We start from the raw sequence: 19,433 nt of genomic DNA on the forward strand, positions 1-19,433 counted from the left end.
TGAGGGAAGTGACAGCTTAAGTTGGTCATTTCTTTTTGCAATTTTTTTAGTATGCATTTTGCTAGAAACAGGAGATCACTGACTTTAACCTCTGTGAGGAAAATCATTATTGCTAGTGGGACCAGCAGATTCAAATCTGGGACCAGCAGATTCAAATCAGGCCACTGGCTGGGGAGAATGGCCTGAAAAAGACTAAAGACAGGTCTAGCTTCCTATGAAAAACTATAACAGGGAAGAATTGTTATGTGCAAATCCATTTGTCTGTGAGTTACCCCGCTTCCTTTTAACTCCCATTCTTTCTGTTTCTTGAATCTCAAGTGATTTCATATGTTTCCTGCTTTAGACGTTTTGCTTCACTGAACCTCAGGCTTTATTTCTGTGTGTGTTCCATGCAGATGGGTGGTCTCTTGAAAGTGTATCATCAGATTAAGACATGCAGCTGTAAGCACTCCCACTCCAGCTCAGAGCATAGCTTAAAAAATGTGGAATTTGAAGAAGCCTTAAGTGTTTGGTGGAGAGGAAGGAAATGGTACCAGATTCATTCCTTCACTTCCTGATTCACTGATCAAATATCTTATGCGCCTCTTACATACTAGGCACTATGCTCGGCATCACAAAACGGGATAATCCAGCCTCTGCCCTCAAGAAGCTTGCAGAGCTGCAGAGCAACAAGCATGGAACGAATATTAAAATATAATGAGCTGATTGGTTTAGGAGAAATTATAAAGTAGAGTGGAAATATAAGACAGGAAAATCCTAAGCCGGCCCGGGAATTTCAGGAGAACTTCACACAGCTGAAACTTGAGGGAGAAGGGGAGAAGGTGTTTCAGAGAGAGGGAAAAACTTGCAGAGATGGGAAGGTGTGGGGGCAGAGCCCCAGAAAGTAGTTTCCAGGCTCTCGGCCTCACATAGACAGGTGCTGGCTCAGGTAGTAAATGGCCATCAACTGTGATGGGATGGCCATCAGCTGTGGCTAGTTGGCCGTCAGCTGTAACCAGTGAGCCATTGGCCACTAATATAACTGCTGTGGCTGTGCTAGCAGGGGAGAGGAGAGAGAGGAGAGAATGGGGGCTAGCAAGAAGATGGCGGCTGGGCTGGCAAGCGTGGATGGCGGTTTGCGGACAGTGTGGATCCAGCCTCCAGTGAGAGTATAGTGCCGCCAGAGAGAATATAGTGGTATGACTCCCCTACCTATGGCTCCGTGGGTGTTCCTTTTTGGCCTCACCATATCCTGCATTATGTGGGGAGCGGGACCAGAGACCCCGCCGGCCGCCCTGCATGACAGAAGGCAAGGAGAGCATGACATGTTTGAGAAGCTATAGGAGAGCCAGTTAGTTCTGTGTCTCTGGAGCTGAAGATGAAAGGTGGGAACCAGCTGGAAGTGAGGCTGTCAAAGTAAGCAGGGGCCGCCTGGGGAAGAGCTTGGGCCTCTACACTAGGCGACTTGGACTTCACGCTGTGATCAGTATGGCGTCCCTGAAGAAATCCAAGCAAGGAAGTGATAGGCTCAGATTTGCCTGCTGGAAGATCACGCTGCCACAGAGAGGAGAACAGATTTGAGAACAGTGATATTTAAGGCAAGAAGAAATAGTGCTTCGACGATGGCAATGACAGCCAGGAAGGAAAGCAGGGAAGGACAAATGTAAGAGATAGTTAGACTATACCAATGACTGTTGAAGTTCTCACATTGGCTTCTTTCTATTCTAGTATATTATTTAGTTACAGATTTTTTTTTTTGGCGAGCAATATCTGAAACTAGATGACCTTATAACATATACAATTAAAATTAACATGGAAACCACATGCCAATATCCAATTAGGATTATTATTGTTTTGCAATTCAGTTTGAAAATAATCTGTAAAATTATTCAATAATTCAAGAGCCGCTATTACTCTGAGGCCATCGAAATAGATAACACCCTTCTAGGGAAACATGCTGGGGAGATTACAGTACATTAGGAACTAAAGAACAGTTACTTATTTAGAAAAACATCTAAAGACATTAATGTCACCATGTGACTTAGGTTTTCTTAAAGAAAGAATACATCGATAAAATAAAACTTGTTAATACTGTCTTGAAATGATTTAGACTGAGAAGCGTGATTTTCTGATAATTATGAATAGTATGACAAATGCTTATTATAGGTAAAATTATGTCCCAAATATCTTAAAAGTCACTATTAGCTTATGTCAAGATGCTTTAGCTATTGTCTTGGTCATCAGTGATTACTTGCTCAGCATCTGCCAACCTGGGCACATGAAAAATGGAAATTCAAGAATCCCAGGCAGAAGGTACAGTTTGTATAAAGGTCCTGAGGGAGGAAAGAATTTGGCTTGTGTGAGCTGCTAAAAGAAGGCATTAGAGCTGGAGGGGAGCGAATGAAGGAAACAGGGACATGAGATGATATTAGAGAAGTATGCAGGGATCTGTTTAATTCATGGTAAATGTTCTTTCAAATTTTGGTCTCTCCCTGATTTAATTTCTCTGTTCTATTAGACACTGTTGGTTAGTCCCTTGCCACTCTACAAATGCCTATACTCACCTGCTGTCTTACAGAATTTTCACCTTTTTTCTTTAGCATCCATAGATTCATCTTCCCAGTCCTTAAATATCGCTATTCTGTTGTGTTCTTCCTGGGTGTGCTTTTCTCCTCACTCTCTCAGGATCTTGGCCACATTCACACCTCTGTGCTAATGACTCCTATATCTATCTGACTCTCCCTTCAGGATTTCTCCCAAATCTTTGGCATGCATATTCCACACACTCTAACTCCATCTGATAAAACTGAAATCACCTTTCCCTCAGAACCTGTTACCTTTCTTACACTATCCACCTTTTTTGAGGTAGGACCTCCATACACCCAAGGTCATATTTTTGGAACTGTTTTTATTCTTACATCCCGACAACCAGTCCTCATCTTCTACAATGAATCACTCACCAAATTATTTCTGTTTTACCTCCTAAATATTCTTGAATATGTTTTTTCTGTGCTAGTTCTGGCATCTGACCCAGTTCAAGAAATCCTCATCTTTTTCTTTAACTATTAAAATACCTCCCCCGGTCTCCTTGCCTCCAGTCTTCCTCCCCTCCAATCTATCTTCCAGAGAACAACCCAAATAATCTAAAATGGGAGGCTGACCATGACTGTGATTCCCCTACTAAGTACATCATCCACTGGTTCAAGACCAAGCTCCTGGCATAGCATGAAATTCCCTCAGTGACATCTCCTTTCATAGCATATTCTAGTAGTACTAAGCTACATAAAGCTTCTCAAACAAACACATTTGCATGCTTCTGTGCTGGGCAGGCTGAGTTAAGTTATCCTTTCCTCTGCTTCCTCTATCACCACACCTGCTGCACCATATTTAAATTACTCATATTCTTCCAAACTGGGCTGCAGAGAACAGGTCTTATTCACATTTGGTAACCCTAGAGCTCAGCATTTTTTTTTAATTCAACATGTATTTATCAAGTGTCTATTATCCACCAGTGTTCTGGGAAAAGAGCAGTGAACAAAACAGTCTCAGTCTTCATGGATCTCACATTCTAATGAGGGAACTCCAGGAGATTTCCTACATAATAGGCATTCAAGATCTAGTACTCATAGTGAAAGATTTTGAAAATCAGGCAAATGAAAGTCGTCTTAAACCACTGTCTAAGCACACCGTCTGGAACATTGCTCTGACTCATTTTTCCTTTAAACAACAAATATGGCGGTGACTAAGGCAATGCAAGCAACGGATTGAACTGCCCTAATTGTGGATCCTGTGGTCTTCAGTAAATGATAATTCTCCTAACTGGTGGAAAACATTTTTCCATATAAATGGAGATATAACCTCATCTTCAAACAATCCTCTGGGGTAGGAAGGGAATGATTGACATCCCACTTAATTAGACATTAAGAAAAACTATAGAAGATTAAAGACTTTCAAAGACACTTTAAGATACCATCACATTAGCAATCTATTTTCCTCATTCATAAACCTTATCCTCTTTGTAGTAGGGGAGGAAAATTGATGTATTTCATCTTTCCCTAAAATGTGCTTATTAGACAACTTATTAAACAAATTTGTGCATGGATGATACATTAGTCAGTATTTTCTACAAAGAAATGACTGAGGACAATAAAATTACTATAAGTGCATACAGTTTGAAATAACTGTGTTCTCCTCTTTGCTTCGCCCACTTAAATTAACTCTCTCAATTAAACATCTTTCTAGATTTCTAAATAGCTGTAATTTTGCCTTTGCCTTATGAGTTTCCAAAATTTTCAGAATGCAATGTCCCTTCACCTTCAGCAAACCTAAAAATCTTTTGTCCTCTGACGAGTGAATTTCAATGATTTCCCTGCTTATTTCCTGAGCTCGCTCTCTCTCTCTCTCTCTCTCTCTCTCTCTCTCTCTCTCTATATATATATATATATATATATATATATATATATATATATATATATATATATATATATATATATAAAGCTGTCTTGCAGGTAACTCAAATTAAGCATGGCCGTTTTTCCAACCTGCAGCAAATCTGCTCCTCCCACTGTGGAAGGGACACCACCATTTACACAGATTCTTAAGCCAAAAATCTGGCATCATCCTTAATTCCCTCTTTCTTTACCCCCATAATCAGCCTATCTCTATCTCCTGTTGATTTTTCGTCCTAAAAGTCTCTCAAATCTGCTGACTTTGGTCTAGCCATCTCCCTGGCTCTAGCCCTAATGTAGAGCCTCATAACTTTTCACCTGGATTTCTGCTTTACAATAGGTCACTCTTTCATCTACTATTCCCATTTCTATCCAGCAGAGAGAGTGATCTTTTTAAAATGTCAATCTGACCACATCTAATTGACAGTACTGAATGTCCTTTCATTGCCAAAAAGTCAGAGAACAAATTCCTCAGTGTGGAGTCTGGGCCCCCCATGACCTGACCCCTACCTACTTCTCAAACATTATCTCTCACCACTGTCCTCACGATTAAGCCACACCCAAACGTGCAGATTTCTTTGATGCCACCATACTTTTAAACCCCTGTGTCTGTTCAGGCTGTTTCTTTGGTTCAACCCATACCCATTCTCCTTCTCTTGGGAAAGGTCAGGACTTCCCTGACTCTCTGAGTCAGGCTAAGTCTCCCTTCTCTTTGTTTCCCACACCCGTCACACTTTGTAACCACTTGCCCCATGTTTGTCTGCCACTAGAATGTAAGTGCTGAAAAGAGGGGCCATGTCTGTTTTGCTCATTCCAGTGTCCCCAGCACTGAGCACAGGTAATCAAAATAAATATTTGTTAACTAAATGAGTATTGTGATTCTAACTGAAAACTCACTATTAAAAAGAACTGAGAGTGAGCATAATTATTAGAAAACAGAGGAAACTTGTTTTTTTCAAAAGGTACAACTGCTCTCAGTTGATCTCTGGTGAATATCTGTAAAATTCCAGAGTTTAAATCCTGAATGTTAAGTCTGTAGTCAAATTTGCACTTCATCAGACATATAATCCAGGGTTGGTGTTCAGCTGCTCAAGTTGACATCTGGGTGACTCATTTAAATTTGACTGTTTGAGGTTAGCTTCCACAGCTGTTGTAGCACTGTATTGTCAATCATTTGCCTTTTAGATCAGAGTTTAAGTGATTTGGAGGAAGAAAACAGCAACCTTCAGAAGACTTATTTTTCAGGCTTTTAGTAGCAGAAAACAACTAACTAGCACTCTTCCCCATAGATATCTATTTACAACTCTTTCATATTATGTATGTTCTTTATAAGAAAATTTAAACAGTGAATGGGAATTGAGGCTATATTTCTAAGTTTCTAACTTGTTCTCAGTAGATACAATTTTAATATATGTTCTTTAAAAATAAAAACCGTTCTCCCCAAAAGCTAAAAACTAACATAGAGCATTTAAACCTCACTGCCTTTATTCAACAAATGTTCACCAGACACTGTGGGCTTATGATCAGTGCTGTGGTGGAATTATATTTTGATGTATTTTATAATGTGCAGTGATCCTCTACTTCTTGTACCCTGTGACGCTTCAGACAGCAGCTGGGCCTTTTGCTTGCGTGTGTCAGGGAAGGGTTGTTACAAAAGAAGGCAGGAGAAAAAAATCCTTTCTCTTTAAGCTTTGAAGGTCTTTAAGCTTCAAATCCTAAACTCTGAAAGGCTTGAGACATAACATTTTTAAAAACCACGTAATCGGTTGGAACATTTTTTCCACTCCTAGGTTAGAGTCTGTGCCAAGGGAAAAGAAGAGGAGCAAAGAAGAGAGGTGTGGAGAGGAACAGAGGGGGAAGAAGAAGAGATGGGAGGAGGAGAGAAAGGGAGAGGAAAGGGAGAGAGAGAGGAAAAATAGAAGGGACAGGAGAGTCCGAGGGAAGCCAAAGAAGAAGATGCTGGGAGTCCCTCCTCCAGGACGCTGCTCTGGCCGTCCTGGGACCCTATTTAGCTGGAGAGAAAGTTGGACCCTCCTGATAGGTTTGGGGATCTAAGTAAATAGGAACCAATCCCATCTTTCCCTGACAGGGTTGTGTAAAGCAAGGCATCAGAGTTTTCCTGTGCTCTTATTGTCTCAGCTAAGATCTAATGGGGAAAACAGAAACAACTCTCTTTAAAATTGAGGAAATTTTATTGTGACAGGGAATTAGCTACGTAGGTGGTAAAGCAACTGAGAAGCCAAAGGCGTAATGACACAATCAGGAGATTAGTAGTAGCAAGAAGCCACTACTAACCCTATGCTGGAAGGATCGTGAAAAAGATGGTGTTATTGGAGCCCAGGGCCAAGGTCACCTAGAGAAGCTGGAGCCATAGCCGGCATGAAGGAAATGCAGCTGCTGACGATGACTCAAAGGAAGGTGGAAGGAAATCCTGGCCTCTTCCTTCTTCAGTGCCTCCAGTTGTTCACAAGTGCCTCACAAGCACCAAATCCAGCTGGCATCTCGCTGACATACATGCGTCAGCCACTCTGTAGCAGAGAGAAAGGCGAAGCATGGGTCTGAGGGCAAATGTACCCAGAAGTGAGAGCAGGAAAATGTCTTCAGGAGATGTCTAGGACTAAGGATCTAAGGTGGCCTCAGAGAGTCCCCGTGCCTCAGCATGACTCAGAGGAGCCCAGAGCAGGGCACATCTGACAAAGAAGTCTGAAGGGCTCAGTCGAAGGGGTCTTGATGCCAAGACAAGGAAAACACATCAGAGATCTACCTGGACAGGAAACCAAAGACTCAATGGGCCCTCAGAGATCTCAGTGGATTCTAGCTCAGACAGAAAATAACATTGAGAAGATAAGACTTGACTTCATCATAATGAATTAGCTACATATAACTGCCCCCGACCACACTCTCATATCACACTTTTATGATACTCCAAGGAAAGAAGGAGGAGACCACCTCGCAGAATGGAGGCTAATTCTAAATTCACTAGAAAAGAACCTACACCAATGTACAGACATAGTCCTTCATCTAAAAAAAGCCCACTGAATGGTGTGGAAGGATGGACACATAACCCAGATGTCACTAATGCTGTGAGAAACAGCCCATGTTAAAGGACGCACGGGGACTGAAGAGGCACAGAGAGAAGCTCCTGTACTTGCCTGTAAGGTAAGTCTTCTCAGAGAAGGCCTCACAGACAGGTGATAGTTGCTGATTTTAAGGGATGAGTAGGGATTTAGTAAGCAGATGGGGAAGAGAGCCTGACCTCTGTTGTCTTCCTATGTCCCTTCTGATGCACTGATTTTCAAGAGAAGCCCATTAAAGTCTTTCAGAAACATGGTAGATCTTTCTGTGTTTATCTTCACTTTGACTAGCAAATGCAGTAGTGCTGGAGTGATATGATGGGGTGGCCTGAGTTTCAACTCTAATGAGTGGCATCAGCAGTTCGCAGGAAATGAGGTCCTTAAAATGTATCCTTTTGTAGATTTAATGAGGCCATTTCTGCACTTTACTTACTCCGAAGACTGAGATCTCAACACACTCATGTAGTCTCACAGAATGTGCAATCCACAAGAAAAATATATGTAAGCCCTCTAAAATATATTATTTCCACATTGACCAAACTTATTATGAAACAAATTTCAGATCTGCCATCTAACACTCCAATCTGTCGGGACTTTCCTCATAATTCTGTATTTTGCCATTTTTTTAAACAGAGAAATAAGACCTTTGATTTACAAATGACCTCCTCTATCACTATTCCAGAAACTTGCCTTTTATAATCTAATAATTTAAGAAATAAAAATAATTGTTGTTCTCTCCATTGTTTACAAAATGGAAAATGATTATTTTACAGAAAACAATAAAAATTATTGAACTGTTTTGAACATTTTTTTTTACCTCATTAGAGATGTCTGTTCCCGAGAGATCTACTGACACCAAGGAAAAGATGTTTACAATATATCTAATTCCTAGGTCAGTCAAATTTTCACAGTTTCGTAAATTCAAGTAGTTTAAATTAGGGCAGCTGAAAGAAAGCAGCATGAAAAATTAACTTTAGCTTTTAATCACACTGTCAGTAGCAATTTCTTCACATAAAACCTGTCTGGGAAAGCAAATGGTATTGAAGCAAGGATTTTCCTTTTCTCAACATAAAAGTAAGCTTGAAAGTGGAAAATAATTTGTCATTACAAAGTTAGATGACAGGGAGGTGGATTATTACAGAAGACATTCTTTCTGTGATTTTTTGTTTCATATTGTAATTTCTAATAAGAAAAAAGATTATCACATACTTACAAAAAACTATCACATAAGTACCACAATGAACGACCACTAAAAGTGCAAGGTTAAGTTTCTCACTTATCTCTTACAAGTTTGCTACAAGAATTAGGCTTGACCCTTAGTGTACGCAAAACCTCTGACAAGTAAGGAGAATCAAGAATAAACACACCAACTAGAACATTCCTTGGGAAATGCTGGAGTAAAGGTTTAAATAGAGATAATAGTCTTGAAAAGTACAGAGAAGTCACTCATGCCTAGATATTCATAACTTCATGAATGACTCCATTTCAAACTTTCTGTAAGGTAAAATTAATAAACATGTCAAATATAATCAAAAGAGTAGTTTAACCTCTGCTTTCAATGTCTTTTATTTGGTTTTGCTGAGTATTGAACCAGCTTCTGGGCATCCCTGATGTTTTCCAAATGGCTTTGAAGGTCTGTCTCTGATCTCTCCTGTCAGCAAATATACAATTACTAATGATATTATGTAAAATATTGTTGTTTTATCATACCACTCTGATAGTTTCACAATAGAGGCATCACCCAGGATACAGTTACTTAAGTTTAGCTCTCTTATCCTTGTGCTCACAGGACCATCAAGAAATTGCTTTAATCCCGTATCACCAATTCTGTAAGAAAGAGTAAAAATAGATTTACATATGATTTGATATATAAGTATATAGAATACTATTTAAATAATAGTTACTATACCTAATATATTCCAAAATAGCAAGATAATATCTTTATATTGGTTTTTTTTTCAACATTTTAAAACCAAATTTGATTATATGGCTTTTAGTTTAATAAAGTATAAATGATAGTAATGGGAGAAGTATTAATAAAAATGCTATATCCTTGTTCATTTATTCATTTAATTAGGTGGCATAATTATTATAATTATTAAGAAGACAAAGCATCCTTAAGGTCTCTTTCTCTTGGATTAAAAATTATTCAAGTTAAGGAGTCCCTGATGCAATCAGCAAAAGAAAAAGACCAAAACTTAGTAGGATGAAAACCAAGACTAACAGTCAAATTACTGCCAGAATATTGGAAGAATTTCCACTAAATTCAAGGTCAATTTAGTTGGACTGAAATCCTAATATGGATCCTTTCCTTCTGAAGCAGAGAAAACCTGAAAGAAGACCATGACCTCATTCTTCCCACACTCTGTCCCTAATCAGAGACACCTGTGTGCCAGTGCCATGCACACCCCAATGGTGTAGGTCCCGCTTTATAAATGGTTCGAGGTCTGTTTGGCCCGTCAGTTCCTTGTCTTCTATGGGGACCTTTATTTCTCCTTCCATTGGGAGACCACCGATTCCTTATAAAAAAGCATTTTGGGAAATAAAGCAGGACTGGAGGTTGCACATTGCATCCTAAGAAAGGCGGCTTTCATACACAACAGCCCTGTGGGTGGGTGTACAGATGGGAAGAGGCTTGGGAGCAGTATGTGCTGATTGCTGACGTCTTTTATTCCTCCATTTGGTCAGATTTGCAAAGAACTGAGCGTTAGATGCAGGTAGACGATGATCCTGTTCAGTTGGATGTGCCATAGTAAGTGGATACCTGCTGTGCCCAGCTCACTCTCCATCATTGTGGACAGAGAAATGGTGTAATAATGTAGTGATATTAAAATATATATGTGTGTATGTTAAACAAAAATCAAGACTGGACTTGGATTTCCTCTGCAACAGGAATACTAAATATATATATATATATATATGTATGTATATATATATATACACACATATATAATATTTATTTATTACATATAATAAAAATATAAACAAAAATAATATAAAGATCAACTATAAGTATGTTTTCTATTACAGAAAAGAAATCCAAGACCATAATTTTAGTCATGAATTTTTATGTGACGTATAATATAGCATAAATACAAAATAAAGCAAAAATAATTAGAAATTCAAAACAAACATAATTAAAATACAATTTTGTAGTAGACTCAGCTTTTAACAAACAAAACAGGGACATAAAAATTTGAATAATATAATTAATGTAATTTAAGTTCCATGGAATACTTAAAAATATTAACATGATAAACAATACAACCATCATTTCCCCACCACTCTTACCCCTAAATAAAAAACTCTCAGTTCCAAAAGACAGAAATTGTGCAGGCCATAACTTTGTACCATGATGTCATAAAACTAATAACAAAATGATAATTAGACATAAAGATGTAATAGAAATTTGAATACATCTTTGATAAATAATTCTTGGATAAAGAGAAAATCAGATAAGTATATAAAACTATACACTTTTCCAAAATTAATTTATATGTTTAACAAAATTTCAATTAATATCTCAATAGAAGTTTTCTGAAATTTGACAAAATTATTCTTAAGTTTATTCAGAAGAATTAACTGGCAAAAATACCTAACTTAAAAGAAGATTATCGATAAGAAGATATTGTAAAACATATTGTAAGGCAATAATAATAATAAACACTTGTTGAGTGCTTATTATGTGCCAGACACTATTCTAAACTCATCAGATTAATTAACTATGTGCTCCTCATAATCCTGAGTATATACTCTTATTTTCCCCATTTGACACAAAAATACTGTGCAAGATTAGATAGAAGACAGATAAATGCGTAGAACACAAAAGGTAGTCTGAAAACACACACACACACACACTCACACATACTCACATATGTGTGTATATGGGTATTTATGTGTGTCTGTATGTATATATGTATATATAAAATCTGTGTTATACTCCAGAAGAAGCCAAAAGTCAGTAGAAAAAGATTATTGAGGTAATGGTCCAAATTAATTGATTAATGCAGTAGCCTGAAACCTAGCTGTGCATCAGAAGCATTTATATTGTTTTTTTTAAAAAAATGCACAAGCTGGGTGGGGTTCCATCCCTAAATATTCAGATTCAATAGCTTTGGGGTAGGGCTTAGATATATGTAGTTTTGAGTTCCTAAGGTGATTCTGATGCCCTGGAGTTTTTACTTTTAAATCATATATGTATTTTTTATTATTTTTATCTTTATTAAATTTATTGGGGTGACGTTGGTTAGTAAAATTATACAGGTTTCAAGTGTATAGTTCTACTGCATTGCATGTTCACCCAGTTCTCCTTCTATCACCATATATTTGACCCCCTTTACCCTCATCTACCACACCCCCTTCCCCCTTACCCTCTGGTAACCACTAAACTGTTGTCCGTGTCTGTAATTTTTTTGTTTGTTTGTCTTGTTTGTTTGTTGCCTTCAGTTTTATATGCCACATATGAGTGATGTCATATGGTTTTTGGCTTTTTCTGTCTGACTTATCTCGCGTAGCAAGATAATCTCAAGATCCATCCATGTTGTTGCAAATGGCAATATTTCATCTTGTCTTATGGCCGAGTAATATTCCATTGTATATATGTACCACATCTTCTTTATCCAATTATCTATCATATATGTATTTTTAACTTACCTTTTTTTAACCGAGCCCTAATTTAATTACATTGTACTGAGAGAATATAGTTTGTTGACACCAATAATTTGAAAGTTGTGGGAACTTGCTTTAAAACTTTATACATAGTCCATTTTTTAAAGTATGATGTGTGGTTGAGAAAATTATATGCTTTTACTCTCAAACTCAATGATTTAGGTTTATCTCTTATGGATGAATTTTTGAACTCTAATCTGAATCCCTCATACTATACCTTCTCTGTCTTTTCACCCTATGTTATACTCTTTCATATTTTTCATTTTGTTTTTCACTCTGCTGTCATGGAAGTAGTTATCTTCCAGTGCTGTACTTCTCAGTGAGTGCTAATCTGCTGATTAGCAATCCATTGAGTTTCTTTATTTCAATAACCTTATTATATTTTTTATTTTTAGAAGTTAGTTTTTTCAAATAAATCTAGTCATTTTTATATTTTGTTGCCTGCTCATATTTCTGACTCCATTATCTGTTTCTTCAAACATATCATACACAGTTACTTAATATTCTATAACTGATCATTCTAATAGCTGAATTATTTAAAGGTCAAATTTATTTTTCTGTTTCTCATGACTTTCTTATGATGACTCATATTTTTGTACATTTGACAGTCTTTAATTGTGAGCACTATTTAGTCGATCTTAATCCTGAAGACCTAAACATAAGGTAATTTCCTCCAGGGAAGCTTTGAGCTAACTTCTTTCAGAAGCCTGGGTGCTACCTACATGGGTCCCCCTCGAAGAGGTCCAGACCTTGCAGAAATCTCAGGTTCCACTTCCCTATTTTTAGACTTGTTCAAAACTGATTGTCTCAATGGCAGTGTTGAAATGAACATTTATGCTCAGAGCAACCCTACCTTTTATGTTTGCTTGCTATTCACTATTCGTCTCAGAGAGTCTGTTCATTGAGAGGGTCGTACAGAATCAGGATATTGGATATTAAATATCTTACTCTTTATGGGCTCAACAGTGTATTGAAAATATATTTTATCAAGGATCTAAATTGTCTGTGGCAAAGAGTCCTTTGAAATGTTTTGTCAACTATACTGCCAGAAGTAAAAAAAACTTCCTATTTAAAAATTCGTTAACCTACAGAAGCCTGACTAAGCTATAACAATGAAATTCAATTTTATTTCACATATTAATGTAGATAAGATTAGCTGTTTTACACACACACATTGTGCTTGCATCATAACGCTAGTTTGCTCATGAACTTGCAGTCAAGATGCTAGCTGGGGCTTTAAGTCATGTGAAGGCTTGACTGAGGCTGGAGGGCCTGCTTCCAAGCTCACTCACAGGTTCCTTGCTGGCTGTTGACTGGAGGCCTCATTTCCTAACCCATGGTTTTCCCGTTTCAAATTCTATGTTCCCCTCCCTCCCTGACTCATGGTGCCTCCCCCCTTAATAATAGGGAACATGGGTTAAGATGTTGTGTAGCTTAGCTTATTATTCTGACTCATCTTATGTTTTCCCAAATATTACCCAACTTCACTGCGGATCTAATGCTATTTTGTCATCATCTGACCCTATAATATTATAAGAAATTTACATAGGCAAGAAGCTGAGATATTTATTGGGGAAAAGGTTTCAGTAAGAATTTGATCCTTGCCCACCTGAGAATACCAGAATAGAAAGAAGCCCAACAGTAGTCCAGCTGAAGAGTTTCAGTAAGAACTCGCCATAGGTCCATCTGTCAGAAAATTCACACAGAGGAGAAATCTAAGCAGTGCTCATGAGGAAACCCTTCAGTAAGACTGGTTCCTCATAAGAAGTTGGAAAGTCCATTTGGGAAAAGACCTCCTAGCAGTGAGGACACTCACTAAAAAAGTTAGCTCATAAGTGTTTCTGTGAATTCATTTATTCTTAGAAGGGTCCATTTTTTTTTGAGGAACCTCCACACTGCCTTCCATAACGGCTGCACCAGTCTGCATTCCCACCAACAGTGTATGAGGGTTCCTTTTTCTCCACAGCCTCTCCAACACTTGTTACTATTTGTCTTGTTGATGATAGCCATTCTGACTGGGGTGAGGTGATATCTCATTGTGGTTTTGATTTGCATTTCTCTGATGATTAGTGATGTTGAGCATTTTTTTCATATGTCTATTTGCCATTTGTATGTCCTCTTTGGAGAAATGTCTCTTCAAGTCCTCTGCCCATGTGAACACACAATGGGATTTATAGATGATGTAATACAGAATTGTACACCTGAAATCTATGTAATTTTACTAACAATTGTCACCCCAATAAATTTTAAAAATAAATTTAAAAAAAAAAAGAAGGGTCCATGATTCCACATATCCTGAGCTTTCTCTGACAATCTCCCTGCACCTCAGTATAATCAGTCTGGGTTAGGTGCCCCTCCTCTGAGTCACCACAGAACTCTACACTAAACTCCACTTGGACTCATGACTTTCATGTTTACTCTACTAACCAATGAACTCCTTAAGGAGGCCTGAAGCATTCCAGATATTCAGCAGTTCTTGAATATATGACTGAATGACTCATTACCTTACACAATTTGCCAAATTCAACACAGTAAGTTTCTTCAAAGGTGAGAGCGACTTGAGGCTACCATCTGTTATTCCCTTGCAGTTCACCATGTAAATGTGACTAATATTTGGATAACACTTGTCTATAAATTTGAAGCATGCATCAGTAATTCTTTTATTTCCTGTTAAAAAAAACACAGAAGAAAAGATAAGTACTATATTTGAATTGCCACAAGAGTAAAAGTTAATGCTGAATCTCACATTTTTAATATCACAGACCTTCAAATCGGATCTTTCTGAGGTCACAAGCAGAAAGAACTTTGAAAGCAGAGTCAGAGATATGTGGTGCACCAAGGAAAACCACTGATGTAATAAGAGGACATTTTTCAACTAAAGCCTTTAGAAGAAAAAAGATGACTAAATTAACCGCAGTACAAGCATAGCAAAGTAATGATGTCATTTTTTCTCTCAATATTTTCAGAAATGGACACATCAACTATTAAATTTTCTTAATTTCAAAGAAACTGGGACATTTTTCAATATATTTTAGTGTACTTACATTAGAGTAATGCAGAGGAATCAAAATTAAATCATGTTACAAAAGTATGGAAAAATATGAAAAAATGGAATGCTGAAAAAAAATCACTACATTTAGGAGCTGACATGTAGAACTAAACTTTATGCTTAGGCTACAATATCACTGAAACAAAAATATCCTAACTGTGAAACAAAGTTTCTTAGGGTATTTAAGGGTTCAAATGTGTCTGTGTGTGTATATACATTTTTAAATGACTTTTTTCCATAAAAAAACAACTGAAATGAAAAGCCTGTTCATATTTTTCAATAATTTAAGCCACTAGAAAATGTGCCCATCTAATGGGACTGAGAAGAAAATGTACTTTCCAACCACCTACTTTTACACAGTTGTCCGTCAGAGTTGGCATGTCATTGATGGTTAGATGCATAATTCCAGTGCAGCTGTTTGCAATGTTCCTGAAGCCTTGGACTGAAATCTGAATTATACAGAATGGGTGCAAATGATAGGAGGACACATTAGTATGAAATCTAATAAAACCGTACGGTAGTAATAACCAAAGGTATGTCATGATTTTGCTATTATGTTTTAAAATTAAAACCATAAAATATGGCAGACATAAGAGGGAAAGAACCTAGTCTTGATTTCTTTCTTTATTATCTAATTTTTATATGAATATATTGTGAATTGATTACCACAATAAGTCTAGTTAAGATATTTAATTTTTTGAGGTAAAATTCACATACCATAAAATTAATCACTTAAATAAGCCATTTAACCATTAACAATTTTGTGAACCAAAACCTCTATCTAGTACCAAAACATTTTATTATTCCAAAAGGAAACCCTATGCCTGTTACAAAGTTGCTCCCCGTATTTGCCTTCTCCCAGCCCCTGATAATCAGTGTTCTGTCTCTATGGATTTACCTATTCTAAATATTTTCTGTAAGTGAAATTATATAATATGTCAACTTTTGTGTCCAATTTCTTTCACGTAGCATAATGTTTTTGAGGTTCATCCATAGTGTAGCATGTATCAGTACCTTATTTGTATTTATGGCTGAATGATATTCTATTGTATGGATGTACCACATTTTGTTTTTTCATGTATCTGTTGATGGATACTTGGGTTGTTTCCATCTTTTGGATAATTTGAATAGTGCTGCTGTGGATATGTGTGTACATCTATTTGTACCAGTTTTGAATTCTTTTGGATATATATCTAGGAGTGGAATTGCTGGGTCATATGATAATTCTGTGTTTAACTTTGTCAGGAACTGTCAAAATGTTTTCTTACAGTGGCTGCACAGTTTTACATTCCCACCAGCAAACTATGAGGGTTCAAATTTCTCCACACCTTTGTCAACAAGTATTTTCCATATTTTTCTTTTCTTTTTTTAAAATTTCCTGGTGTGTTTGAAGTAGTATATGATTTTGATTTGTGTCTCCCTACTGACTGATGATATTGAGCATCTTTTCATGTGCTTATTAATCATTTGTAAATCTTGTCTATTTAAGTCATTTGCCTATTTTTAAATTGGGTTATTTTTCTTTTTGTTGTTGAGTTGTAAGTGTTCCTTACATATCCTGGATACTAGACCTTAGATATATGATTTGCAAATATTTTTCCCATTCTTGAGCTTGTCTTTTCTCTTCTTAAATAATGTCCTTTGATATATGAAGTTTTTAATTTTAATGAGGTTTAATTTATCTATGTTTTTCTTTTGTTGTTCATGCTTTTGGTGTCATATTTAAGAATCCATTGCCAAGTCCAAGGTCATGAAGATTTACCCTCAGTGTTGTTTTGTAAGTTTTATCACTTTAGCTCTTATATTTAGGTCACTGGTTCATCTTGAGTTATTTTTGTATATGGTGTGAGGTAGGGGTCCAGCTTTTTTTTTTTTTTTTTTGTATGCAGATATCCAGTTGTCCAGCACCAATTACTGAAGAAAGTGTTCTTTTCCCTCCTGAATGGTCATGGCGTCCTTGTCAAAAATCAATTTGCCATAATATATAGGTTGATTTCTGGACTCTAAATTCTATTTCATTGATCTGTATGTTTATCCTTGTGTCAGTACCACACTGTTTTGATTGCTGCAGCTTTGTAGTACTGATTTCTTTCTTTCAACTATCATTATCTTTAATATGGATAGCAGCAGTGGTGGAAAGTGTCAAAATAATGGCTGATTGAAAGATCAAATGTATTTGCCTATGATTAATTACCCTAAAATAATTTGTTATTTAGGCTCCATTTCCTATAACACATGGGTATAGATGGTGTTCAGATTCAGTAATGGAAAACTGAGACTATCCTGGAACGGACAGCAGAGGTAACTTCTCTGTAGAGTCATCTTCACAATAGCATGACAGGGAGCATGAGGAACAACAGCTACAATGGACCTCTTGAAAGGCCTTTGGAGACTCCACCCGTACCATGTCTCACTAAAGGTGTCTTCCAGCGTTCTGTCATTAGAGCCTCCAACTATTTGAAAAGGACTGGCCAAAAGTTAGGGAACTGAGTGCCACATCCTCAGAACAACCCAAGCTAATCTCAAATGACCTTTCAATTAGGCCAGGTTAGTTATACACTTACAGCTCCATGTATCATAACTATAATTAAATTAATTTTATGATTAGTTGTTGACCTAAGTTTCCTATACCTCAGCTCCCAGCAGGGTTCTTACAGCATTAACTGAGTGGATAATGAAGTAATATTATTACATAGATAAATGAAAGAATGTACGATGAACTATGAGAAGCTTGTGTATTGGGTAGGCTCTGCTGCCCAGCAGACCCTGACAATGTGGGCAACAAGTCAAAGGCCAGGGGAAGCCCGTGAAAGCAGGTGGCTAAGCCTGTAAGCTTGAGCTGCTGCAGAAACCACGCTCTCTGGTGGGAATATATTTGGTGCTATAAGCTGAATATTTCTGTCTCCCCGACATTCACATGTTGAAATCCTAAACCCATACAGTGATTTTATTAGGAAATGGGTCCTCAGGAAGGTAATTTTGGACTCTGCCCTCATGAATGGGACTAGTACCCTACAAAGGAGGCCCCAGAAAGCTCCCTCACCCCTTCCACCATCATGTAAGTTTACAGCAACAAGGCCCTGTCTATGAACAAAGAAGTGGACCCTCACCAGACGCTGAACCTGCCAGCGCCGTGATCTTGGACTTCCCAGCCTCCAGACTGTGAGAAATAAATGTCTGTTGTTTATAATCTAACACAGTCTGTGGTATTTTGTTACAGCAGCCTGAATGAACCAATATACTTGGACAATTTTTTCTAAAGAGCTTTTGGGAAATATGTTTCTAAAGCCTGAACAATGTATCTATTTTGGCCCAGGAATTTCTTGACAAAATTATCCTAAGGATATTATGTTTTACACAGAGATTTTATACATTTAGATGTTCCATAATATTGAAATTCCATAATATTGAAAAAAATTACACCAAACTAAAATTGCAACAATTAGAAATGGGTTAACTAAAGTATGCCAGTTCCTATGATGGTATGAATTAGAATTACTATGAATAATGTTTTAGGAGATTAATTGAGATCATGATAGAATTTAAAGGAAAAAAGGTGGTTATTAAATCTGTGCTACTCAAAGTGTGGTTCTGTAGACCAGCAGCAGGGGCGTTATTGGGAGGTTGTCAGAAATGCAGAATCTCATCGACCACCTACTGCCCTTGAACAAGATTCCCAGGTGATTGCCATGCACATCATAGTTTGAGAAGGGCTTATCCAGAGGAAATAAGTGAGCAAAAGAATGGAAAATGTATTAGTCAGGGTTTTCCAGAGAAATGGAACCAATACGGGGGTGGGGGAGAGAGAGAGAGAGAGAGAGAGAGAGAGAGAGAGAGAGAGAGAGAGAGAGAGAGAGAGAGAGAGATTCATTTTAAGAAATCAAGCCACATGACTGTGGTGGCTGGCAAGTCTGTAGAGCAGATGGCAGACTAGAAATTCAAGAAAGAGTTGATGCTGCAGTCTTGAGTCTGAAATCTTGCAGGCTGAAATTTAGGCAGGCTTTCTATATTTCAGTCTTGAAGCAGAATTGCTTCTTCTTTGGGAAACCTCAGCCTTTGTTCTTAAGATCTTCAACTTATTGGATGAGGGTCACCACATTGGAAGGTAGTCTGTTTCACTCAAAGTCCACTGATATAAATGTTTTTCACATCTGAAAAATACCTTCACAGCAATATCTACACAGGTGCTTGACCAAACAACTGGGCGCCATAGCC

General features: G+C 37.4%; 1 protein-coding gene across 1 annotated transcript in view; it reads right to left on the reverse strand.

Annotated features, from left to right (window-relative positions):
• The window catches only part of FBXL13 (F-box and leucine rich repeat protein 13), a 226,893-nt gene that overhangs the window by 47,073 nt on the left and 160,387 nt on the right, over window positions 1-19,433 (reverse strand). The window contains exons 13-17 of the mRNA XM_019744537.3: window positions 15,569-15,667; window positions 14,934-15,051; window positions 14,674-14,836; window positions 9,212-9,328; window positions 8,319-8,445 (exon numbers count right to left, since the gene is read on the reverse strand). Coding sequence (XP_019600096.2) covers window positions 8,319-8,445; window positions 9,212-9,328; window positions 14,674-14,836; window positions 14,934-15,051; window positions 15,569-15,667 — 624 coding nt within the window. The remainder of the gene's footprint in view (window positions 1-8,318; window positions 8,446-9,211; window positions 9,329-14,673; window positions 14,837-14,933; window positions 15,052-15,568; window positions 15,668-19,433) is intronic.

The sequence above is a fragment of the Rhinolophus sinicus genome, chromosome 4 (genome assembly GCF_057876585.1).
Source record: "Rhinolophus sinicus isolate RSI-liver-muscle chromosome 4, RSI-T2T, whole genome shotgun sequence".
In the NCBI taxonomy this organism is placed as follows: Eukaryota; Metazoa; Chordata; class Mammalia; order Chiroptera; family Rhinolophidae; genus Rhinolophus; species Rhinolophus sinicus.